The sequence below is a fragment of the Egretta garzetta genome, unplaced genomic scaffold (assembly GCF_000687185.1).
Source record: "Egretta garzetta isolate BGI_Z169 unplaced genomic scaffold, ASM68718v1 scaffold397, whole genome shotgun sequence".
NCBI lineage: Eukaryota > Metazoa > Chordata > Aves > Pelecaniformes > Ardeidae > Egretta > Egretta garzetta.
The window spans coordinates 9035200-9061705 of NW_009260493.1; the positions used below are offsets into that span (position 1 = coordinate 9035200).

The window sequence follows — 26506 nt, forward strand, 5'->3', positions numbered from 1 at the left end:
CTACTTAGAAAAGCAGGAAAAAAATTATGCTTTCTCTGGCATCTGTCCCATTGCAACAGTTAAAGTAAAATATTCATCCAAGACACAGGAGTTTACATACCTATTGTATTTTTCATACAGGTTTGGAAAGGTCCCATTAACTGCTACATCTGACCCAGGCCAAAAGAACGTACCCGCTTTTAGACCTTGGTACATAGCTGTTAGCCAAATCTGCAAGAAAAGAACAACCACCCCTCATTAGAGCAGGTCACTGAATTAGCCAAGTAACTGCCAGATCCATTAGTGCCCCCACCAGCTCTGCACCCTTCAGCAAGATCAAAAACTAAAAATGTAAGTGGAGCACACCAGACAGTCAGTCTTGAATGTCATTGCTGACTGCACTCCAGATACACCTTGCAGCCCAATTCTTTATGGCAAGCACTCACATCCCTTCTGCTGCTACACCAGGGGGAGCCAGGACAGAAGTAGGAACCATTAGCTCCCATAGATGGAGCAGTAATGCAATGGTAGAACCAAGCTGAACTCCAGTAAGGGGAAATGTCTCAAGAATGGTGAAAAAAGAAGGGGTGGGAACATTCCAAGGACCTATGCCTCACATACTTTGAAATATGGAAGACTTTGGTTGACTCTTGACTCTTCTGATTTTACTGCTGATCTCATGAGTTGCAGATTTCTATCTACCTTCTGCGTGTTTTCCTACCCGACTCATATACCAATTTCTTCTCAGTGGCCTGCAAAGTCTACACTTCTCTGCTCTTTCCTCAAAAGAGTCCTTCCCACATTACTTAATAGTTGCATCTGTTCCCTTGCTATTCTTCAGGCTACCACTCACCCAAACTTTCCCATGCCACTTCATTTTGATGGCATGCTCAGCAGGTTTGCCATAACTGTATGATTGAACTGAGACATTTTCTTTTAAAACCGCACCTTTAGATTTAGTAATAATTTGGGCAAAGTGTAAACTTTTAGTAATGTTTATTACTAAAATGAACTGGTCTGTTGATGTCCTCAGAGAAGTTAACTGCAAGCCCACTCTGTATTAAAAAAGGAACAAAATCTGGTATCTCTATTAGTTATTTTGAGCTAGTTTTCTCCTTAGAGAAAACGCCATTTAAGTTCAACAAAATCTGTTACACTTTGTTTCATTTGTCATTTTGCAGTTCTGGTATGGCAATTCCTAATCATGCTGAGTAATGTTTCTTGGCTGACTTAGAAGTACCCTCTGTACTCTTTCAACATCGTTATGCATCCAAGTGATATTAAGTAACAAAAGAGGCTGATGTACATTCTCACATTCTCAGTGGTGTATTAATACTTACAGGCTGTCCTTGGTACCACTGTGGATTAAACTTCTCTTCGCTTTTAAGGGTGAAGGATGCATTTCTTTTGGGGTCATACATCTTGTTATCAATTATACCATGAGATTCAGGATACAGCCCCTGTAATGGAGAGTATACCTTGTGACAATGTTATAAAGAAAAAGAACCTTCTGGCTACACAAACAGGTATCCATTAGACAAATATATCCAGTGAATAATCTGTGACTTCTACTCCACTAGTACCTCAAGACCCAAATTTAACAGCATCACCTGCCGTTGCTACCAAAAAAAAAGGCAAGCAACTTGCACTGGGATCAAAGCGAAAGATGCAGCCTCAGTTCCCGCATTTGTTTTACCTTTAGTACCAATGACAAAGCAATTACCTATGTTGGGCCTCCATCACACGATCAAAAACTGGGGATTTCAAAGGAGAATTACAGGTGAGTGGGTGAAAGCTCTAGCTGGGGATAACCATTACAATAGCAGTGAAAGAAGTGCTCAGAGGCACCGGCTGTAGGTAGTTTTACCAGACTTTCTGCTCTGCCTTCAAGCAGATTAGCTCCTTTTTACTTTCAAGGATAAAACACCACCACCATCAGGACCCCAATACCCACGCCTGCTACTTCTCACAAGAATGGGGAGGTGCGACAAAGCTCTATGCTGCATTTAGAGATACTCTCACATGACTGCAGGGCATGATTAATGCCTCTTAGTTGCACATTCAGCCATGGGTATTTCTGAGGATTACACAATTAAACATCTCATTCCTGAACCTATGATCCTTGCTTACTAAAAGACAGTCCTGACAAACAAGGAAGATAATAAAGAAGGTGTAGATCCTCAAGTGTTTGATTGAATTTTGGTTCTGACATGATGAAACTAAGAAGGATCTGCTGGATTCCAACCCTGCATTTGGTGTTGAAAACCTCCATTTTTTCTTTTTCCTCCTATATGCAGGAGGTTAAGTTTACAAGATCAGCTTTGTGACATTCCTATCCAGGTTTGGGTACGGTCCGTCACAGAGTCAATATCAATGTGATGTTCAAACCTTTCCTTTCATTTCATACTCTTCTTTGCATCATGCTAAGATACCTTAAAGAAGGGGAACAAGGCTGGCAGTTTAAGAGTCACGCTGCTCTCACTCCAAGAGAGCAAGCGCTGCAATTTAGTGGAAATATTTATACAGATGAGGAGTTGTAAAGCAATGTGACCTCCGCCTATATGGGAATTCTTGCAGCTAGTCTTGGAAGGATTGGATTACTTAATCAGATTAAATCTGACCATTAACAGTCATTAAATAACACTACAGCTAAATCTAACTTAGATAAAGAGTACAATATATACATTTTCATATTCTGAATAGAAATCCTATTATGTTAATAATCCATTAAAAAAGATACTATTCCTATGGAGACAATTTGATAGAGAACAGTCTCTTCAGTAGTGGAAACACATAATATATGAGAATTCTTACTGTGACAATGGAGTAATGATTGGGAAAGGTCTTTGAAGGATACACTGGTCTGATACTGGAAGTGTATGTTCCACATTTCTCTACAGAGAAAAAAAAAGAAAAATCAGCAAAATTACAGAAATAGAAACCCTTGCAAGTTTGTCTCATGAAGATACGTACCTATTTAAAACAAACAAACAAAACCCACAACAAACCCCAAACAAAAAAAAAACCCACCCCAAACAACACAAAAAAACTCCCAACAAAAGTGTTTTCATTCTTTAAAATTTTGGAGTTAATACTTTATTCTTCTTCCCACATTCATTTACAATCTGACTAAATGTCTATTAATACAAATTTTATATATTCCTAATGACTGACTTCAGTGGTCACATGAAGTGTGAATGTGAACCTACAGTCCTCATGAAAAGCATGCACAGATAAGAATGGAGGGTGCTGTTTCTTTGATTATTCAAAGTAGCCCCGGTGCATGGTAAGTGAACTCTGCAGCTTCAGACCAGCTAGCTAGTTCACCCTGGGCACTCCTAGAGATGGAGTGGTGCCCTGGCTCTCTCACCTGTCAAATCACTGCTTATTTTGCATTCTCCTTCTTACTTTTTTAAAATAAAAAGAAGCTCTTATTCTAGGATGAATATCAAAGATTTTTTTGTCTTGATATAAAAATCATAGGTTTCTAAGGAGATTAGCGCACAGTATTTGTCAGCATGAAGAGTCATTAGCCAGGCCAAAGCACTTAAGCAAAGCTTACTTAAGTTAGGAGCCTAAATTTCCACAGGCAATGTATGGACCCTAATTTTCAGGAGGGGAAAAAAAAAAAAAAAAAAAAGCAGCCTTCATTAACGACTTCAGAAATACTGTGTCATAAAACCACTTCAATTGATGCTTAGGAACTCAAAGTAATGACCCTATAAAAAGACAGCCACCGGACCTTCTTCACTGGCCCTCTAGTTCATTATAGATAACATAAAACAGAAATGAAAGGTTTAATAATATAAAAAGTGTTGTGTCAAGGCACTTTGAACTCCTTGGGTTGGGGCTTTGGATTAGATCTCAGTTGAAATAATCAATTTGAGTTAACAGAGAGAAAAAAGAATCCAAGCCAGAAAAAGAAATCCTTTCAAGTTACATAGACAACCGCTTCCAGATCTGCTTTTGGTAGTAACAAATCATCACTTGTACCCTTTTTGCTACTGCAACACATTTGATGCATTTCAACCATTTCCAAATCTGTTGTTGAGGCTGTTTTGCCAAATTGTAATTTTTTTGGTGGGGGTGGTGGGGAGGGAGGTTGGAATGGTTTTGTTTCATTTTTAAAGTAAGAGAAAAATACAGTAAAACATTGTTTTGTCCAAAATCCTAGGAGTTTTGCTAGGACTTTTCCTAAAAGTTATCTTTCTTCCTTTTGGCTTGTTTTCTTAAAGATAACTGAAGACAAAAGGAGGATTTGTTTAAAAACTGTGATATCACAGCACAGAAGTATGTGACAATGTCTTCTCTGAACCCTGTATGTACACATTATGGCTACACCTGGGTTCACTGCTTACCTTTCAGCGGGTGGTACAGTGTGTATAATAAAACTTGTTAAAAGTGAAATTCTGATATTGTCTTACAGGAATCTACTCTAACAGATTTCTCCAAGGAGATATCAGAATTTCATTGTAGGCATGGCTGAATTAACAGGACTATATAATGGAAATATTTTTATCTAACAGAATGCTGCACTTGTCCTCAAGTGTTTTAAAGAAGAAAATCCAGGGATTTAGCACAGTTCTAATTTAATAAAGAATTGGGCAGTCCAACAAGTTATTTAATGTGAATAACTCTTCACTGCTTTGTAAATGCTGTCATTCATAAACTGGGAATTTTTTTGAACATTTACTAGTCCTGTAAAATGGGGAACTATGAGCTTCAAAAGGATTCAGTACAATTTTTCAGCAACAGTCAAGCAATTTATCTGTTATTGTTACACATCCACCGCAGAGGGATAGATTTCATCACCCCTTCCTGCACAGTGAAACACTGTAGCAGTATTTATGCAAACATACAAATATTTATCTTTACTGTATGACTGTTTCCACCATTTTCAGTGCCTACAGACACATGGGACACAAAGCACATGAAGACCTGAAGCCACAGGCCCTCAGAGTATCATGTGATATACACCCACCAATTTTCATTCATTCATGAGATTATTTTTCTCTTACTGAAGAAAATTTGCCTTATCTGAGCTTTTCACCCACTATCTTACTAAGCCGGAAAGAAAAAAAAAAAAGACTAGAAAGCAAGGTTTTGCAACAAGAAAAGACTGGATATCCTGTGGTATATCATACCATAAGAGTCTATCAGATTACAAGAAAGTACTCCAGAGTAATGTAGAACAGTAGACATAATGCAGAAATAATAGTTTTTTCCCCAGACTGTTCCTTATTTTATCCTAAAACATGTATTATTAGACATTCTATTTTCAGAATCCTTTAAAAAAAAAAAAAAAGAAAAAAAGAATAAGTTTTGATCATCAAAAACTCCATGGATCTGGAGAAGTGTAGTGCCTTTGCTGAGAGTTGTATTTCTTAGTGGTCAGAATTTATCATGGTTTCAGTGGAAACAGAAATACAAATTTATTGGAAGTAAATGAGAGAAATTGTACTGTAGCCTATCCAGACCAAAGAATCAAGAACTTTACATGTGGAAGTGGATGTCACAGCCTGGAAGTCCTACACATGCTTTGTGGCACCATTATCTTGTATCTCAGCCAGAGCCATAACCATTTGTAATAGTCACCCTCTCTTCTCAATGCCCAAGAAGCTGAAAATTTCCCTTCAATTTCCCTTCAAAAAATGCCCTTCAGTTGAAAATTTTGATAACTGCATGTTATGAAATTGTTTCAAATGCCTCATTCTATTCTAACACAGAGAAAAAAAAAAGAGCTAAAACCTCAAATACATCTGTGAATTGTTATTCTCTGGAACAGATCAAGTTGTAACAACCACTGTACAAAAAAGCAAGTATTTTTACTGACTTATTTTTAGTCAAACTGAAACCAGCCACCCCAGGTAGTAATTTATGAATGACAAGAAGATTGGCATATTTTTCAGACAAGAAATGCCATCGGTTCTTTACAGACCACAGCCAAAATAGAGACAGGAAAAGTAACTAAAGTTACTCAGACACTACAAAGTTAAGTAAGACACTACAAAACCTATGGAAAAAGTATGTACTTATGAGGCGCTCATTTCTTCTGAAAATGTTTCTTAAATGAAGGTTTTCTCAAATTCATCACATTTCTACCAGCCCTTTTATATGATCTGTTCCTAATCTCTTCCTTTTCTATCTTCTTTTTCAAGTATAATGAAAAGCTTTCTACCTTGCTTCCCATTTTCCAAAGCCATTCCACCTAAATATGAAACAATATGCATTATAGAGTAACAAGCGTGTTTTCTTCTATTTCAAAGAAATAAAATAAAGTAAGCTCACAGCAAAAAGTGTCCACCTCTGAAATATAGCAAGGGCTACTTAAAATTGTTTGAGGTTTCACAGAAAATCCAAAGGGCCCTTTCCTCATGCCCTCCCTCTCTTTGCCCTTCCACACCTCAAGTTTTCTGTGCACAGTTTGTACATAGGGCAACAGCTTAAGCTTCCATAGAAGAGGAAAGATTTAAAAGAGTAAGCATAGCTGCATCTACAGAAAAAGCAAACCCCATGGATTTTTCAGGTAAGACATCACGATATTGCTTAGACAAAGAAACTACTCACGTAATTTGCTAATAACAGGTAGAAGTCCACCCCAAGTCTGCAAATATTCTGCTCTGAAGCCGTCCAATGAAAATAGTAACACTGGAGACTTGGTAAATCTGAACAAACAGAAATTGAAGTATTAAGAGACAGACTCTGAGAAATAATTTCCTACCACTTATGTCAAGAAAGTTTCCCCCAAATCACGGGGATGTTCATTATGGGACTATAAACCAGGTCAAGGAAGTAAATCCTCCGAAGCAGGAAGGTCTGCAGGCTGGCACAGTGGTGAGCAGACCACCTGTCCAGTCCCTCTGTTTGTAGGATGGTGTAGCAACGCTGCCCAAATCGGCTGAGGACTGCAGTAGGGCACACACACGGAAATCATGACAAGGCCTGATTTCACAAAAAAAACGTAAAATAAAGTACAAGCCAAGATGCTCACAAAATCCGTCTGGTGGGTTTGGTACTCCTCATCTTGAAATAGGTCCCACTGGAGCAACACTCAGCCCCTCCAACCCCCCTCCTCCCACTCAGAGAGAAGAGCAGGGAAAGAAAAAAGGCAATGTGAAGCCACACCTTTCCTTTATTCACTTTGCTCCCAAACAACTTGTAATCTAGCTAAAAAAAGGGAATTTATCTTTGTACATACACAGTGCACAGAACTGTAAGAAAGCCTAGTGTACAGCATATGTTACATCAGCAACAAACATTTTTCCTTTCATCTTATAAAGATTATTTAACCAAGAACCGAACCACTGTCCCTTCTGTACCAGAAGTACTATCGATCTCCAAACTGAAAAATGTGGCCCTACAACTGGAACACTGAAACAGTATTTCACCCTGAGACCTTACAGATAAATTCAGAAACTGATTCCACTGAAACTAGCAAAAATAAACTCTCCCAGTCTCCACAGGACCTCTGTTTTCCAGCCTTTACTTGTTCCCAGCTCCAGCCCTGTTCAAACAATTCCCCTCCAACTGTAAGTACTTAAACCATTGCATCACTGACAGGAATAGTCATCAGTAACTTCTTCCTTGAAGAAGAAATCTGTTTGACCTATAGATATGAGGACATGGGAGACAGGAAAAAAAAAAAAAAAAAAAAAATCACTGCAGTGCAGCAACAATCACTGAAAATAGAGATTTGCATAAAAATTTAATATATTTTACGTACCAATTGCAACCTCTTTTTTCCTTTTTATGTTCACAAATCATAAAATGAAAATGTTTTTTTTAAAACTTTGTTGCACTTTAGTTTCCCAAAATAAAACAGTGAGGATAGAAGACAAATATTATTTATAAAGTGTTGACAATTCCTTTACTGAGGTACCCCACAAAAAAAATCCGAACACTCATTTACAAGTGAAACTTTTATAAGCCTTATTTCAGTCAAACAAATGTGACTGTATTAAACTGAAGATTAGTCAGGCAACAAAAACATGTCTATCCTAAGAAAATTTTAATCAACAATTTGGACAACAGTTAAGCCACAAGGACTTCGTCAGTCAGAACCATTGCATAGCCCCCGCTACACCCCAGACAGAATAAAACATTAAGATATATTTGTAAGATGTGTGTTTGTAGCCTGGTTTTTCTTTATATGATATATTTTATACCATCTTTTGGAAATCTTAGCAGGGGCAGTTAGCTGGGAATAAGAAATGAATGATCTTCAGACCAAGAGTAAAGTCCTTTGGTAGAACAGAGTAGGGAAACTCCACGTACTACCTTTGCCCATATTGCAAGTATTTTTTGCACCACAGATTCTGCTCTCTACAACTTTTGCAAATACCTTCTTCCGCTTCCCCCCCACCTCCAAATTGTCACTCTCCAATGCAGAGGTCTAAAAATCTTCACTGCAAAGTTTCCTGCAATAAAATATGAACTTTGAGGCAGAGACTGTTCAATATTACTTACCAACAAGTCTAACCTAAAAACCACCAAATTTAAAACAACTCCTTAGAAAGGGACTTTACGCAACCGTTTCTGGCTTGGCATTTACAAGTAAACCAACTGTTAAGTACATGTTTTGGTTGTCTGCAAATCCAGCTACTGACCCCCTCGTACATGTAAAATTAAACTTGGCAAAACAGACCATTGCCACAGCGAGGGAGATTGGCCATTTCACTTCTCATATGCTCTACACGTGCTGCACCTCGCATAGTCAGTGATCCGCCCCGTGTTGGGGGAAGCAAAGCACGACAGACCATGTTAAACTGCACTCTTTGGAACAGCTCCAGTAAAATTCCCAGACAAACTGGCCTATCAGTTGAGATATATCAGCGATTTCCATGACTTTTTCCTGCCAGTAGCCAAGGTTACACTTGCTACTTCAAAAATGTGCTGCCATGAGCAAGGAAGCCTGGGAGTCTCGAGTTTTGGTCCTGCCAGTGATTCATGCTGGCTGTATCCAAACAGTATGACAAGGGTGTTTCACAGCTCTTGGATAAATACGTAGGCCACAGTCACATCCTGACTCCAAACTGAAGGAAATGCAGTGGTAACTACCCCCTCCTATAAACTGGCTTCTATGGAAATATAGCGCAGGCAACACAGGCTTGCTGTGGTCTAGCAGGTTCACCAGCCTGGATGACCAAGAGCCCAGAGCTGCGGACCACACTGCCAAGCTGACCTGCCTCACCGCAGGCAAGTTTGACCACAATTAAAGGAAAAAAAACAGCAGAAAAGGAAAAAAAAGAAAAGAAAGTCCTCTTGAAAAGCTAAACATACTACACAGAAAACTTTCTCCCCCCCCCACCTTCCCCCGCCTATGTACAGCTATAAAGCATAGGAAGTAAAGCTTGCATAATAGCAATCTTCAAATATACAGGAGAGATCTGCAGAGAGGAAAGGAATCAGCTGCTCTTCCAGCTCAGTGAAGACAGAATGAACAGTAATAGGCTTAAAGCCCTACAAAAGGTACAAAGCACTAGGGTAAACTGCTTAAGTAGGTTTGAATTCTCAGACTACTATTTCATTCCTAGAACAGTAGGAAGGAATAGATCACTCCTGAAATCTTGTGGCCCGTTAACTTTATAATCCTATTCAATAACATAGGACCTAGTGTTGGAAAGACTCAGGTGTTCACTTAATTTTAAGCTTTTGATCAGTCTCATTGAAATCAGTAGGGATTCTCCGATTAAGCACCTCATTGAACACTCCATTGTCCTTTCCCTATTCTGCACCACAAATGCAAACCCAACTAAAACCAAAACAGAATAAAACCAGCAATCTGAACCCACAAAACACCCTGTATTAATAGCCATAGGATTGGAATTGATATCCTGAGGCCTCAAAATGAGCACAGAGCTAAGTCACCTGCACTCCTGCCTACCCCACCATAGAAAGAACTGGATTGTTTACAGAGTTGTTAGTTTTGGGAGAGGCTTGTGTGGCAATAGTCTGAGATGAGCCTCAGTCAACACTGTTTGATCCAACTTTGACCACACATCACCCTTTCCTGGACTGGGTTTTATTACAACATTTCTGGTTTTGCCAGGGTTAAAACAATTTTAATAAGAGTAACTACGCATCCCTTTCATACACTGAACAGAGAAAACAAAACCCCCTAAAAACAAGTTAACCAACAGGAGTTTCCCTATGGCATTTATACCATTAATTTTGACTGCGGATGTGCACAAGGCTCTTGTTTATCCACCCCCTGGGGGCAACACACCCTAGTCTTGCATTAGAGAAAATCAACATCCTAGAGTCAGTTCCCAGTACACAGGAGTTAATGACAAAAACTTCCAGAACCGCTTGGCTACTGCCCTCCTACGTGGGAGCTTATTGGGGACTTGGACTCCAAGCTGGACAGAAGCTCCAATTTCTGTCTTGAAGAAAGTTCTGAAGTGTCAGCATTTGTTATTGCTCTGAATCAGAATGAAAAGTGCTCATTTAGTATAAAAATATTCCAGAAGGAAATATATTTTGTTTGACAATATTATAATGCCAATGAATAAATATAGCACGATTTAAATATCTTAAGTCAAAAAAAAAAAGTAATGACATAAGAACAAAATGAAATGTTTTTACTTTACTAAAAATATCCCCAGCACACCATAATTTTAAAATCATCAAAATGAAAATAGTTTTGATTTTTTGACACTTGTCAGACAAAAACCTAACTGAATTCAACTCATTCAACAAACTATTTTCCAGTGGAACACTTTTCAATCAAGAATGTTTAAGTCGCTTCTATTAATAACATATATATGCAATCGTAGTTTGCAGTCAACTTGAGCTTTAAAGTTAATTTGAAGATCCTGCAGCAAGAACATTAGAAGCAGTACAGGCTTTTTTCCTGGCTAGAAACTTTGCTGTACTATTTGAGCCTGAGTGCTGATATGATAAACTAGATGAGCCATTTCCTCACACGGTATATACATAACTTGCAGGAGTGGGCCCAACGGGGAACTGAGGCAGAGAATACAAGGATCCCATGGCATTTTACACCTTTTAAAGAAAGTAATTCAGACAGCTTGCAAATAATGCTGTCCCACTGCTGGTGAAATTGGTCAGTGATCTGCCCACATTTTGCAGCTCTGGGGCTGGAACAGGCAAGTAAGTAGAAGGGTCTTTAGAAGTGACCGGGAAGACAGGCAGTCTTAGGAGTCTGAGATTGCTGGGTGGATCCCAAAATGTTTGGGACAGGGTGTATTGGAACACATGTAGGGCAATAAGTAGGCTGGCACAAGGCAGAGCTGCCCAGAGCACACAAGCATCTGTGAGACAGCAGGGTTCGGGAATAGGCCTATCTTGCAAGTCAAGCAAGTGCTGAGATGCATGGGTGCTGCTGGGACAGAGCAACCTGATCTGTTAGTAAGCACTACCAAACGCTGGCTGAACAGGTGTCCTCCTCTGTCTGGCAGCTGCTCTTACTGTGGATAAGAAAGGCAAGCAGGTCCCAGGGAGGCACAGGAGGGAAAATAATCTCAGGAATGAAATGTAAGCAAAGAGCAGAGCTATGCATATATACAATATCCTCACCCTTTTGGACACTGAGGTTCAGTAATGTCCTCACACTCTTCTTCAACCCAGCTTGCCTCTCCTTAAAACAAATGAGTGCAATTTATTTTTAAGACAGTACATTCTTATTGATAAATGCAAGTTTTTTCATTTTACTGGATGCTTTTAAAATTATATTATGTCCTTGCTCCTTTCAAACAAATACGGGTACATATAAGAGAGACTATAGGAATTTGTTGAGGATATTCACCTTTACAAACAGCATGATAATTGACACAGCAATCTTTATTTTCCACACAATCATCTGAGCAGGAACAATGATATTCTGGTCGCCTCTTCTCTCCACACCTGAATTTATTGCAGGTCCATATATGGGCTAAAAAACAGACAAGAGAGAAGGACAGCATAATGATTAATACCAGTGTCAGTGGAGAATTACTAAACTGAGTGTTAAGTTGTGTCTCTAATGTGTACTCACTGAAAAACAGTCCTGGGGTGTCTCATGCATACATAATATTGCAAGCTCTAGCACTTTGGAAAATAGAAACACACCCATGGCTAAATATTCCAAGTGTGTAGCCATCTAAATACAGTTCTGTAGCACATGGTTATAAATATCTCAGATCAGAAGAGGTCAATGGAAGGAATCCTTTCTACAGACCTCTTTAAATATGGTAATTTATATCAGCTTCATCTGATAGATACATACTATAAAGAAGCTCCCAAACAACTCCTCCAGAAAAGTCCCAAACTTGAGTCTGAACTTGGAATGCCTAGAAAACATTGAGCAGCAGTAACTTATTCTGACTTACACTGAGGTAGTAATCAATTTTACCAGTCACCACCAAGCACTCCAGCTTTTCAGCACCACTTAGGCACAGGCAAGCTCTGCCACTATTTGAGACTAATATACATAAGCCCCCAGGAAGACCTACTGACTTCAGCTTAATTCCTGGTTTTAGTAGATTTTTTTTTCCCCCCAAATTATATTGATTTTTCTGAACAGAATATTCCAATACATTATATCACTTGAAGATGATAATTTTGTTATCAGTTGCAACCACAAGTACACCCTTTGCAGTCAATAAGGATTAACATGAATGAATTTACCAACTGAGAGCATACCCAAGTGAAGGTCTTAACAGTGACTTGGAAGCCAAATCTGAATGTTTGATTAGAGGACAGCCAGTACACCTGATCTTCATGCATGACTAGCCATTAGAAATCCCTAAAAGTATTCTCAGGGGGTTAATCTCATTTTCAGGAATACTGAACTTCAATAACACTACCAATGTCAGTAGACCTTTACTTCTGCAAGAGATAGAAGAATCTGTTATGGCTCTAGTTACATGATACTATTAACTATTAACTGTTGTTAAGGCTAATTTAAAAAAAAAAAAAAAAAAAAAAAAAAACATCACCAAGCAATGAATTCTCATTCTAAGTGCCAAGACAGACTCTCCAGCTTGTTTTTAAAGAATGCTTTAAACTGAGAGAGAGTGGTGTAATGAAATAAAGTGGAGAGTAAATCCCACACAACTATTCTAAAGCAAAAAGCTTTACGCAACTTCGAGGACGTTTCAATAATAGTCAGTTGAAGCAGGGATCTGAGCTCAGTTTAATCATTTGGTTTTAAAAGTCAACACTGGAATTTTTAATTTCAGGGTGAGACTACATTGGTAAGTTTTACAAATACACTGAAAGAGGAGTGAGAATAAAAATAGTTAACTGAAAAGAATGCTGCATATGGAGCATTAAGGCAAAACTGAATTAGAGAAAACAGTCAAGTTCTGTCCTTAGCATTACTACCCGCCCTGATGTCTTTCCCTGTAAGATTTCTCTGTGGTACTTCTCACACCTTTGCCTATCTGACTTTTGCTGTCTGGCAAATCATGAGAACTGCTTCTCGCTTCGCAATCATTCTCCACCAGTGCAACCTGTTTTGTCACCCTGCCTTGTCCCACTGGCCAGCACATAACTGACCCTTGCTTCACACTCAAGCTGGGGAGTAACAGGGCAGACGGCCTGAGCAGCTGGGTAGGGAGGGATAGCAGCTTCCACAGAGCTGCTCTGTCCTTCCCCTTTTTCACGTGGGCGATGACAGAAAAACACAATCTGCAGAATGCACGCCTATTCCTGGTTTGCCTGAGAACATGGGAGCTGTCCCCGATGCTAGGGACAATGCAGGTCGCTGTTCTCTCACCCCCGGACAGAGAACAAGAGGCTGGCTGAGACCACGAGCTGCAGTTGTTCCTCCTCTTCCCAAGAGCGAGGGCAAGCAGCCGAGTCCCTCGCAGCCTCTCTCCCCGCAGGAGCTATGGGAAAGCCAGCCTACTGGCTATGTCAGCTCCTACGTGGCCCAGCTGGGTGGAATACAAGCTTTGTTTGCGTACAACAGCTGCACCAGAGCCCTGATGTTTCCACAGGAGTCGCCAGTACCGCCATCACCGCTGCAACTCCGCTCGTGGTTGCAATGGAGGCAGCACACAGAGGGGGAGACCACTGGCATCAGAAGCACCCTGCTGTTCAGCAGCCCATCGCTTCCACTCGCAGCCCATCTGAAAGAAGTCAGGGGTTGCAGCCCCCTGACCACAACAGTACTTACGTACGCAGAGCTGCCCCATGTCACGGAATAGGAGAGTTCGCCCCCCCAGCTTTTTTCCATCCTTACCTGGTTGTATACATGTTTCCTCGTAATCTAAGCAGCAGTTTCCAAGCTTGACACAATCTCTATCACAACGGCAGCTTCCAAAGGTCCTTTCAAAGCAACGACCTTTGCAGGTTTTCACTGTAATATTGGATAGTGTTAGATGTCAGTGGCTGAGCCCAAATCAGTCAACACACAAAAGAAATGAATAAGGTCAGCGTGTGGAATGACACAGCTGGTCATTCCACAACCTACAGGATGGCTGTGAAAACAGCGACAGCCAAACGAAAAGGAAAGTCTTGATCCAACTAAATGTTTATTTTCTTATTGAACAAAAATATTTTTTCATCATACTGAACCAAGGGTTCTGTTTTATCAGGAACGTGGTAGTTCATTACTGGCAGAAACAAGTGAAACAAAAGACTACAATTCTAGTTGTGACTGTCCCTGCCCTTCTGTATCACCAGAAGACACAAGTGCAGTCACTCAGAATATGGAATATCTCTATCAGAGGAAATCTGAACCCAGACTTTCAGTAAGGGTGCCCTAAACTGTGAGATGTTTTTGCAGAGAACACTGATCTTCATTTTCACATCTGGGAGTGTTCCACTTGCTATAAATAATTAAACATCAGTTAGCATCTAGACTGCATTGGCTATACTTGCAACTCTCCCATGCTCATGCCCTGTTTGAATGACTGTCTTCATACAAATCAGAGGAACTGAAGAAGCCCCAGTTCCGCAGCCCGTTGTACCACGGTTAAGGTACTATCGCAAGACACAGGAAGGGCTGTTCCAAACCAGACACGGGAGATACCAACTTGATTGTACTGCTCACTGGCTTAATTTTTGTTCAGTTTTAATGTAAAAAAGGGGACAGCATTCCTCCACTAGACTGGGGTTGCCTGGGAAAAAAAGAAACTGGTGATGTGAAGCATTAGCACTTAAGTAGCTGGTCAGTCTGTTTCATCCTGTGCAATCACCAGAAGGGAATGAGGTGGATCCTTCATTCATTTGGCTCCTCTTCTCAAGAATCCTGAGGCACGCGATATTAGGAAAATGAGATAATAATGAGCCAGTGGGGCAAAGCTGTAACAAGATGAGAAAAGAACCTAAACAGATTCTAGTGCAAAATAAATAATCTGAATTTTGGTTAAAAATCGTTGCAGGACTGTTTGTTAAACAGATCGACTTTGAAATTATTCCACAGAGTTCTTCCCAAAGTGAAGTTTGATTTCTTAAAATATCTTTTGTAACCTTCTACCTGAAGAAACTTCATCATTGAAAAAAACCACATATTTTTCAGGACAGAAAACAGCCAGAGGAATTCCACAAGGAACATTTTCAGACTACAATTCTAACCAATAAAAAAATAACTTTTTTTTCTCCCCCCATAATTGACTGGAAAAGATGAAAAACAAATGTTCCAGGACAACATGAAATAGAAATTGTTGGTTTTTTTTTTTTTTTTTTTTTTTTATAGTGAACTCAGAAATGCCAGCCATGTGACATCACCACAGTGACAGTTGGGATACATGGAAGCTGCCAGACCAGACACTGAATGCCAGGATCATTTTACCTCTCAAGTGAGTACACACAAGTACTGAGTATACCTGAGGTTTATTTTCATTCCTGTTTAACTGAAACTGTTTCAAGCAATGCATCCAATCCTCTTCCTGCAGCAAGTAAGGGCAGCATTCTGATAATATCAAACTGAGTTTACAAAAAGGAAGGAAAAAAAAAAGGAGAAAAGGAATTCTTAGAAATATTAAATAAAAGGCTTATTAGTTACCATCTTTTGAACAGCTAGGCTTCAGGCCAAATATACATCCCAGGATTGTCGTTAACACGCAGACACAGAGTACCTGTGGGACAGGAAGGAAAAGAAAGTAATCTTAAATGACCACCGAATGGTTCTGAAAGCCCTCATTTTCTCTATAATGGTATACAATTATACTGAAATTGATAAACATGTAGATTAGGTGGTTGATTTCACTGCTTTCACAAGCAGATTTCACTCACACAAGTAGTTATGTTTACAATTAATTACTAGCACATGAACATGGATATTCTCAAGACTGGGCCTGTGTATTTCCTTTCTTATCAAGTTATTTAATGTAGACATGATGATGTATTTCTTTCTCATGAATAAGAATTTAAGATATTTATGGTTACACATATATTTTATAGAAAACTGTCTTTGCTCCACTTCTTCCTTCCTCCTAGGCTGTTCTAAGATGAAGTTTTGCCATTGACCACAGACTACAAACAGAAGGCACAGCCCTTAAGTGATACCTATAATTTTCTTAGGCAGGAAAACCTTTTCCCACTTCCTAGTATCTAGTTCATACTAGATGTTGGTCCATATCATGGTAAGCAACTGTGGGATGTCACATTAGACTGACCACAGTGTCTTATCTTACGCTGACCAGAAACTATGGCCATGTTTATTTTGGATTCTGAAGGCATTGAAGTTATCAAGCAGGTACCATATTGTCTTTGCCCAGCATTTTAGAGCAAGATCTAATGTCTACTCAAATACAGGGAAAGATTTCTTTTAACCTTATTAAGTAATGGATTTGATTCGATTCATAAACTCTTTAAAGAAAAGTGTATATATCATTGCATATACAGTAATTAATGAGACCCGGAAAGTCAACGATGCACTTACTAGCTATTCTGTTAAAGTGCAGAATGTAATAAGGTAGTTTGCCAAAAGTCCTGAAAGAGAAGGCCGTTTAACAATGCAGACTTTCTTATTCAGAAGTACTTGGGGAGGTATGGGTAGGAGAGAACGTATGTCTCACCTTTCCAGTCATTGTTTTCCAAGGAAAAAATGCTTTCAAGCAATACTTCAATAACTTTATGCACACACCTACACAAAGTCTCTCCCTTTTTCCCTCCTCTTGCATCAGCAAAAGCTGCTGAGTCAGTCTTTTGAGTATGATGCCTGAATCATGTTGTGATGTGGCAAAAACTCATCCCATTTTTAAATATACCTAATTATTTCTCCAGCTTATTTCTTTAAAGACTGTGAACACTTGAGTAAATAAAAACTATGTGTTGTTTTTAACAAATAAACAGTTCACTATACAATCTTCTTCACTAAGCAGTTAATAAACACAGCAAGAAAGCAACTTCTGAAATGTATAGCATTGAAATTCAGTTATTCTTGATTTGTGAAGTGCAAATTATCATAAACCATATCAATCAGTATAAAAAATATTACATATATAGCATTCATGAAAAAAGGGAATTATACACTTCACTTGATGAAACTTTGGCCTAGAATTCTGAACCAGGTAAGTCTGGAACCTTAGACTATTTAACACAATGTCTAGCAGAGAAATGAGTACTTTCTGAATTCAAATCAGTCTTTGAATTGACAGGGAAAGAAGGAAAATAATAAAAGAATGAAGGAAAAAAAGTCTGGCATTATCAATGAACCCAGATACACTATAACTGATAGAAAGGTGCAAGTCTTGATTAATCCAGCTGTCAAGAATGAACACAACTGCACAGCTCTGTACATTTTTTTTTTTTTTTTTTAAAAACAGCATACTGACATGTGCAGCATCAACAGCATTTTCTGTTAATTCAGTATCAATAGTATTATCTTCCATGTAAATTGTTCTGGACCTTTGAAATCTTCCATATGAAATATCACCCAGATAAGAGCATGTGCACAACTAAGTAGGTAGCATGTCAGATGCAAGATGTTGAAGCCCAGCAAAATCAGTGGAGAGTGCAAAATGTGTTATTGTCCTTTTAACACATATTATTATTTGGAAATTACAAATGGATTAATTTGTTTTTAAAGAGCCAACTTGCGAACATTTTATTTCAGGGTGATGATATATTGCTTCTCTACTCCCACCATGCCCTGCTACTAAGATCAAAGATTAGAATGCCCTCTGATATGTAACCGTAAATACGCTTTAAAACAAACAAAACCCACACCTACTCTATCTGTAGGAGCTTTATTACCATATCTTCAAAGAGTTACGTGACCTATGGGACTTATGCCACCTAAGACATCCTTGTAATGAAAACTGGACTATTAATATTCTCTTACAGAGCTTCAGTGTAGGTAACGCATGTTTAAAAACCAGGAATTTAATTGTGACACCAAATTAATGTAAAAATAAAATCTAAATAAAACCCACTCCAAAGTGCAGCATTATAATACTTCCCAATAAAATTGGTAAATCCTCACAAATGATTCCTAATATTTTGGCACCATACGTTACAAAAATCAGTTTTATATTGTATGCCAGATTTTCAGTTTTACACTTTCATGAACATAATTAATTCCAACAAGCAAAAACATGAAAGGATTATGTTCACTGAGGCATATGAACGTTCTTTTTGGGTAGGAAATGCTGCAAAAATGATAATAGTACTTGATGCAATACTGCAACTTGTGCTTCCTGCAAGCAATACTCTAGAAACCTCATAGCATCACAACCACAGCATACTACAAATGCTCTCTCTGTCTCTACTACAGATCAGTTCTGCTCTCAAGTTTCTTTTATACACACAAGGGAAAACATGGTCCAGGTCCTTACCCAGTATACTATGTCCACCTATAATAAATGAAGATCTGGGAACTTCAATTGACTCACTGTATTCAAGCCTTTGCTTTCTTATCATTAGTCCCACTAGCTTAAATTTTAGTCTTAAAAATATTTTACTGCAAAATACTAAAGCTTCCTCCCCCCCCCCCCCCCCCTTTTTTTTTCTTTCTTTCTTCAATCCTTAATAAAGAAACTTCACAAAAATGGTAAGCCTAGAGGTAAAGTATTTGACAAGGTTCCAGGACAGCCAACTCTAATCTAGTGGACAATACCGTGTAATTGCAGCTTAGTGTTTAAGGGTTTGAATCAAAGCTCTATCTTGAGCCTGAAGGACTTCAGTCATGTGGATATTATCCACGCAAATGGCACAAATGTTCAGCTGGAACAATGTGGAGCAACTAATGCTGGCCAACAAGCAGCAGTGGTCCTGACTAGGCACAGCAAGAGGTGTTACACTAGTAGTTGACCTACTGTCAGTGGAAAGGCTCTAAAATTATCAGCTCTGCAGATGACAAGGAATATCCAAGCTAGCTTTAAAGGTCGCCCAAGTACAGAAAATCATCTCACTGCTGCAGCCCAAATGTGGACTAATTTACTTTGCTTCTTGCTCTATGGGATCTCTCTGCAGCAGGTAGGTTACTAATATTACCTGAACTATATAGCATATAGGTAACTCAGGTTTGGGATGCTGCAGACTGCTGTGTAAAGATTATATATTTTTTAAATCTATATAAAGACAAGTAGCTGCACGCGTAGTTTAAGGTTTAGGAACAAGAACATTGTTAGAACCCTGCAGCATCCTCCTGCAAGCACCAGCCTCAAATCTCTAGCCACTACCACACCGTCAACCTAATGCCTACCTTCAAGGTTTAGTCTGCCTTTTTAAACAAAAGGAGAAAATGTTTCCTGTTCTCTCTCTCTCACCCCACCCATATTCTTCCCCTCAAAAGAGAAAGCAAGAATTGAGAAAAAGGTGCAATTAAGAAAGAATATAGGAATCCAACATTACTAGGAAGGCAAACAAAATTAAAGAACCTGGCCTTGTTATACACAGAAGTAGCACATTAAGTTTTTATGGTCTGTAACTTGAGAGATTGCTAGAACAAAATGTCAGATTTTTTTTAATATAATATCTGAGAAAAGTTTTTTAAACCAACATGGTAACAACTGCAGAGAAGAAAGTGTCCTTTTTTGTTTTAAAAATATTTTTTTGAAAGTTTGTTTTGGAATCAAAGAACATTGTCATCTAGGGATGAATCTCTGTCCCATCACTGCTTCCTTTACGTGGGAGGAAGCAATAAAAGCTTTGCTTTGTAAACATTATAGTGGTTGAGAATAGGTGGTTGAGTGTCTGGAAAACTGCAATCCTGAAAACATTTCGAAAGCCTTTTATTTTGAGCTGGGCAAATGGAAATATGGTAACATGGTTAGAGAGCAGAATCATTTCCGTCACTCATCTCCAGAACTGCAGCTGAAGAGAATTTGTTAGGAGTGATTTCGGGGAACTGGTGGAAGGGGCCAGCCAGCAAGCGCACAGGCTGCAGACACTGGATCCCAAAAAGACTGGTCAACTGTACAGGTCTCAGTGACATGCAGAGACATCTCTCACCAGCCTTAGCTACTCTCACCTTTCCTTTGCTATTGTATCTTACTCTTACTATAGTCAATGCTATTGCCCCTTTCTCTTCACTCTTGCCTAGCTCTGTCCATCTCCCCTATTCCCCCTCTACTCTTTTATTCTGCATTTTCTTTGGCAAAAAATGCATTGATATTTCTTTTAGGGAATAATCATTCTGAATTAAATTTCCTTCTATGTTGATCTTCCTCACTCTTTGCCTACCATGAACTCAGTTGCTTTATATCTGCCTTCCTTCATCCCTGGTGTTCCATGGCCAACAAAACCTGTCACTACGAGGTTTAAGATGCATCCATTAACAACTACACAATTAACAAAGCAGCAACGCAAAGTAGTCATTTTCCATTCTAATCTCCATGATTGACTCTCACAGTTGTGTCATGTCTATCCATGAAGGGAGAACGTCTAGACTGGGTCTGCAATGCCAGTATTACAAAAACTCATGGAATTTTCCAAAACCACTGGGATCCATGAAGGACATAGTATGTCTTCACTGTTTTGTGTGCCTAGAATAGATGACTAACAACCTGGACCTTAACACTCAAATATCTTTGAGAAAGAATTTAATCTGCAAAAGTGTAAAGAACACAGTAATAAATAATGAATTTCAAGTAAGAACAGAGTCACTTCCTGTCTTTAAAAGGGCACTGTTAAAAATGGAGAAAGCACACTGTACAGCGAAAATAAAACTTGCCTACACTTGTCAGGGGCAGTGGAACACTTACACATGCTTGTAAAAGTTACTTTTAAACAGGGATAACCCCCCCAACAGCTCAGTTTTATTCAAAAGCAGGGGATACTTCATAAGTTTACACAACTGAAAGCAGGTAGGTACTTCACTCACACCAGTCCAGCTACATAGCTAAATGAATCACCTAAACCCAACAGAAGTTATCAGCACTGAAACAAGTACACCACCTCCTTCTTGCACCACTCATCTCTTCTTTCCACATTTGTAAATATTTTTTATGCTCTCCAAAGACATGCTTCTGTTGATCTGCATTCCACACCTAGAGCCCAGGAGGAAGAGGAGAGCCACTGAGGCTTTCAGGTCCTGGTTGTCCTGAAACACTGAAAGTGACTGAATTATCCTGAAGTCAGTGGATGAAAAAGCTGGAGCTCACACCCAAAACCTTTTCAGACCTAAAAAGAAGATTTATTCTAAAAATCTATAGGGATTACTGTTTTTCTTCTCAAACCAGCACGCAAAAGGTCTACTCTCAATGTTTCTATTGAATGTTCTCAAAACTGTTATTACATACTACTGCAACCTAAGGTCGTTCAAAGGACAGGAATGCTTTAAAGGTAACTTGAGCCACTGCAAGATATTACAAAAAGCCTTCACAGAGCTTACCAAAGAGTGGTAACTGTTCATTCAGCAGGGAATTATCAGCAGAAAACATTATCATACTATAGGTCTCTAAATACCTTCCAAAACTATTCAAGCATCTGGTTTTTAACAGGAAAGAGACAAAAAGAAGAGTTAGCATCTGCCAGCTAGGATCTAAAATACTGTTCTTATTTGTTGCTTGTCCAACTGTATAGGTACATACTCTCCTGAAAGGCATTACCACATGAGCTGTTATTAAAGCACACACACTTCACCCCTGGCTGTTTTAGTTTTCAATGCATTTTACACCATGGGAGAATTTGGAGAGAAGCTAAAGTGCAACTATACGCTAACCAAACAGAAGAGGAAATAACACTTCTACTTAAATTCCCAGAAAAGAGATAGCAACAGACTTCTGGTTAAATTCCCAGAAGAGAACAAGCTGCTGACTCTGCTATTTCATCAGCAGGTAAGTTTTTGTAAAAACATAAGGATAAACAGGCCTGAAAACTGATCTTGATTTATGAGGAAAAAGTAAATATTGTACTTTTAAAGACAATTCTTTTATTTAGCACAGCAGACTATGAACACAGAAAAAAGACCACCGTATGCCATCTGCTTTAGTGTCAGCCACATATGAATGCATGGTTACATAGGAGGAGAAGAATCTGTCAGTATTACGCCAACTCAAAACTGTTGTCCAAACAGGCTGCACTTGACAAAAAACAAAACTAGGGAAGAAAATATGGCCTTGAGCCATCTTCATGCTCTTCCTATTCCAAAAATTCCTTTTCAAGAATAAAGCCAAAGCTGTTCCATTTTACAGTAGTGTCAGGAGAGTTGTAACACGAACAGTGTAAAAAGGGGGCTGTTTCTACTGGGTACTGACAATACTACCGAATATACCAAGTAAACTCATATTCACCCCTGTTCTTCCGCAGCAGATGCTGTTGCTACTGCCATCGTGACAGCAACATCAGGCTGAGCAGGAAGACACAGGGACCTTAAGGAGCAAGTGAGGAAATCCTGTAGAACAGTGTAAGAACGTAAGGAGTGTCAAAAATTGCAGATCCACGGTACAGGAAGAAGACAGGACATACCAGGTTTCAAAGCTACTCACTATGAGTCTTCACTAAGCACACTGATACCGATTACAGGCACACCTCCAGCCCCAACTCCTTTGGCCATCTTCCCAAGATGAAGGCCAGGGCTGACAAAGGGGCCATCATCTACCTCTGCACCCTTTGAATATAGCCCCTCAAAACACAAAAGGCACACTTTCAAATTTTGATGCTTCATGACATGGAAGCATATTTCAGCCAGAAGAGGACTCAAGAACTGGCCCACTCGATCATGCCAGCGATAAAAAGCACAATGGAAGTTAAATGGCTGGGTTTAATCATTGACTTTTGTGTAAGCAGCTATAAAAACATTATACTTTTTAATATTCTATGAACAATAAACAAACAAAAAGCCTTAAACACAAACTTGTGCCCAAATGCTACCACATACTAAAAGGTATTTATAGCAGTTGATTTGCCTATATGCCATTACTCAACAGGACAAGGTTCATGCTTACCTGAGTTTCTCCAGTAATGCAAATATTTCATCTTTTCTCATTACTTCCCTTTTCTCCTTAGCTAACTTACTCACTCGGTGTTGAACAGTTAAACAGCCACCTATTTGCCCAAAACCCTTACTTGTACTTTCCTTTGCCCTCCACCACATTCCGTTTACAATAAAATCCACTACTATCTTACAAGTACTCTTAAAGGAAACATTTTATACAGCTGACCTGTGCAACACATTTTTTGCTTTTCAGTGCAGAAAGCTTTTTTTTTATCTTGTTTTGACATATTTCCTATTCTATCTTCAAAATACCATTCCAATATTCATCATTATAGCTTCTCTGAAAATCATATATACTACAGTTCCATTCAAACAGGATACTACTGCAATGCTAAATTCTGTCAGACAGAACATTCCATAAAACAATGTATCCTACTGTCCAGAGCACATGTGCACAGTGACGTTTGCCAACATATTAATTTCTAATACCAACTCCAAAGTGAAACTTTTCAAACCTTTCATGTTTTCACAGCCTTTAATTTGCTCTATTCCTCTTTTCAGCTGAAAGCAACAGAAACATTGCTTCCATAGTGAGCCAAATCAGAACAACACACTCCTTGTGTAATTCTACTGATGTTAGTGAAATAATGCCAAGGAAAAATTTTGAAAAGCAGGAGTTGGAAGGAAGCATTACATAATTTTTATATCTTTTCCCTTGCCTGAAATCTAACAGTTTTAGCACAGTAACTAAGTTGTTCTGAATTCAGGTTAATAATTATCTCTACAGAAAGTCTATCAATTTAAACTATTAATGTGTTCCTTATTATTTTAGTATCTGAGAGTCTTGCAGAAATCCATGGAGGTGACATTCAGACCAAGACCACGATCCCTCCCTCCCACGAGTTTGGCTGCCTGTGCTTGGGGCCAGTTCTCTGATAGTGTTTCAGCTGTTGAGAGCACTGTTTGAGAAACCTCAACCAGCCTTGAAGACTGCTCATCAACAAAAAACTGTAAGATGCCTCAGCAGCCTCACCCATCCTTGTTTTGGCAGCTGCTTATAGCCACCTCTTGCCTCTGTCCCCTGCCTGAGCTGTGTTACAGCCACACTGCAGTCATGTCCATTCTGGTCAAGCACCCTATTGATCCAGAACCCAACTCACACTCATAGACTTGACTTCCTTCCTTGACTTCGGATTGGCCTCATCACTGTATAATCCTCTGGTATTCTAGACTATTGTCTGAATCTAGTTAGCATCCCCAGACCTGTTTTGCTCACCTTGCTCAGGTATGGCGAGAATGTCCCTTGTCAGTGAGGCGATTGCCCACGTCTGCCTAGTTGTCACATCTGGATACAGATTTACCTTCTCTTTCATCATGACCTGCCCTCACCTAGGACCTGACAAGTAGACAAAGGCTATTACCACAAAATTAAAGAAAGGTAACGAAAACCCTAAGGCATGGACTGAGTCAGAGCTCTGAATGCTCGAGCAGGAAGTCTGAGCACACGTGACACTAATCACAGCCCCAATCACTCATTTGTTTTGCTCGAACGGACCAAAGAGCTGATCCTAGCACGCTACAGCCTAATCCGTCAGCAGATAGCCTACACTCAAATTCCCAGGAACAGCCTGGTGGATGTTTTCAGGCAGGCAACTAGCCAGCAGTGTTGACAGAAGCACGCAAGTCACACAGCCGGGTGCGCATCAGCGGGTACCAAGCTTTGCACTCCAGCTGGAGTCCTGAAAGCCCGAAGCATTCGCACATTGCACGCTGAGGGGTGACCAATGGCTCCCAGATGGATTAAATCCTCCAGCTCAGCTACATAAGAGCATCCTGCAGCCTGCCCTTCACTCCACACTGTTTTACCTATGTTGAAAGCAGTACCTAAACTACCAGCTTAAAGCGAGCTGAAGCACGCTTAGCAAAGTTGCAATCACATCTTTGATTGTGGTGCAGCCACACCCAAAGTCAACTTCGTTTGGCAATAAAATTTAAAATGAGTTCTAAGTACAATCATAAGCAAAGGCAGTCCTATTTGGACAATATTTTTTATTTCGTATCAGTTTCTGTCACCTAGGATATGATATGCTGACTAGCTCTGTAAAGTAAAGTGCAAGTAAAGAAAGAATACAAGTAACTCTGAAAGGTTTCCAGGGTTAAAAATGGCTAAGCATTTCTCGTCTTTTTATTGTACGAGAGCAAGATTATGATCCGTGTCTTCCATACCCAGCATGATGGCACCCCCTTGAAGAGTAAAGAAATTGTGGGTTTACAGCTCCCTGTGTATAATGAGAATTATTTGCAAAGTCTTCCTTGAAAAATGAGTTGACTGTAGAGAAACATTACAAGTTATAATCATCTTAAAATCCACCAAAATCCAAATTGTCTTTTGATGGATTAAATCGGATAACAATTATTGTACATATTTATAATTATAATTGTATTGTAATTAGATGCATTTAAGCAATATCAACAGCAATTACAGTAAAAAAAATCTTTTGTCAAACACCAGTTTTTACTGTGTCTTCAGAATTCAAAACAAGCCCACTATTGGAGCTGGAGAGCTGTAACAGTCAGGGAAGACAGGCAAGACATTTACTGTAAAACACCTTTATTTCCAAACATTGGAATAGAGTTTCCTATAAAACATTAAAATACTGGAGATTGGCCAGGAACTGCTTTAGTATTCCCGAACCAAAAGCACTTCAAAGTCTACTTAAACTATGGCCAACCTGTCACTGTAATTTTTTACTTCACATTTCACCAAAGGATGTTTGATGCTAAAAAAAAAATAAATCTCTCAAGTCAGACACTTTAATATTAACTGTTAAGCTGTGTGGAGTTTCTTGGAACACAAAAGTCCCATCTAAGCTCAATCTAGCACTCTCACAGGAGCAAGTAATTTCTGCAAGGACTAATTTTCCTTACTGAATAAAAGAAAAAAGGCAAGGCACACAAAGCAAAACAGTACCAAAAAAAGGCTGAAATGGAATGATTTGCTGAGGGTCAAAAAAAAATTAGAGGAAAGAAAAATGAACGTGGTGCCCAGTTCTCCCAAATGCAGGCACAAAGTGCAGTGTCCTTGAATCCAGTGCTTAAGACTTGACTGATACCCATAAAAATACCCACACCAAAGCTGGCTGAAGTCAATAACCATGCTCCAAATCACAAGGCTTGGGCACTAACACTTTCCTGTCATTGTCTTTCCTCTCCTCACATGAGTTACGTTAATTGCCAGGCCTGTATGATGAG

At 39.2% G+C, this 26506-nt stretch overlaps 1 protein-coding gene across 1 annotated transcript in view; it reads right to left on the bottom strand.

Moving 5' to 3' along the window:
• The window catches only part of ENPP1 (ectonucleotide pyrophosphatase/phosphodiesterase 1), a 58626-nt gene that overhangs the window by 25768 nt on the left and 6352 nt on the right, over window positions 1-26506 (bottom strand). The window contains exons 3-10 of the mRNA XM_009644361.2: window positions 15935-16007; window positions 14168-14284; window positions 11747-11872; window positions 11518-11578; window positions 6547-6644; window positions 2794-2873; window positions 1320-1439; window positions 101-210 (exon numbers count right to left, since the gene is read on the bottom strand). Coding sequence (XP_009642656.2) covers window positions 101-210; window positions 1320-1439; window positions 2794-2873; window positions 6547-6644; window positions 11518-11578; window positions 11747-11872; window positions 14168-14284; window positions 15935-16007 — 785 coding nt within the window. The remainder of the gene's footprint in view (window positions 1-100; window positions 211-1319; window positions 1440-2793; window positions 2874-6546; window positions 6645-11517; window positions 11579-11746; window positions 11873-14167; window positions 14285-15934; window positions 16008-26506) is intronic.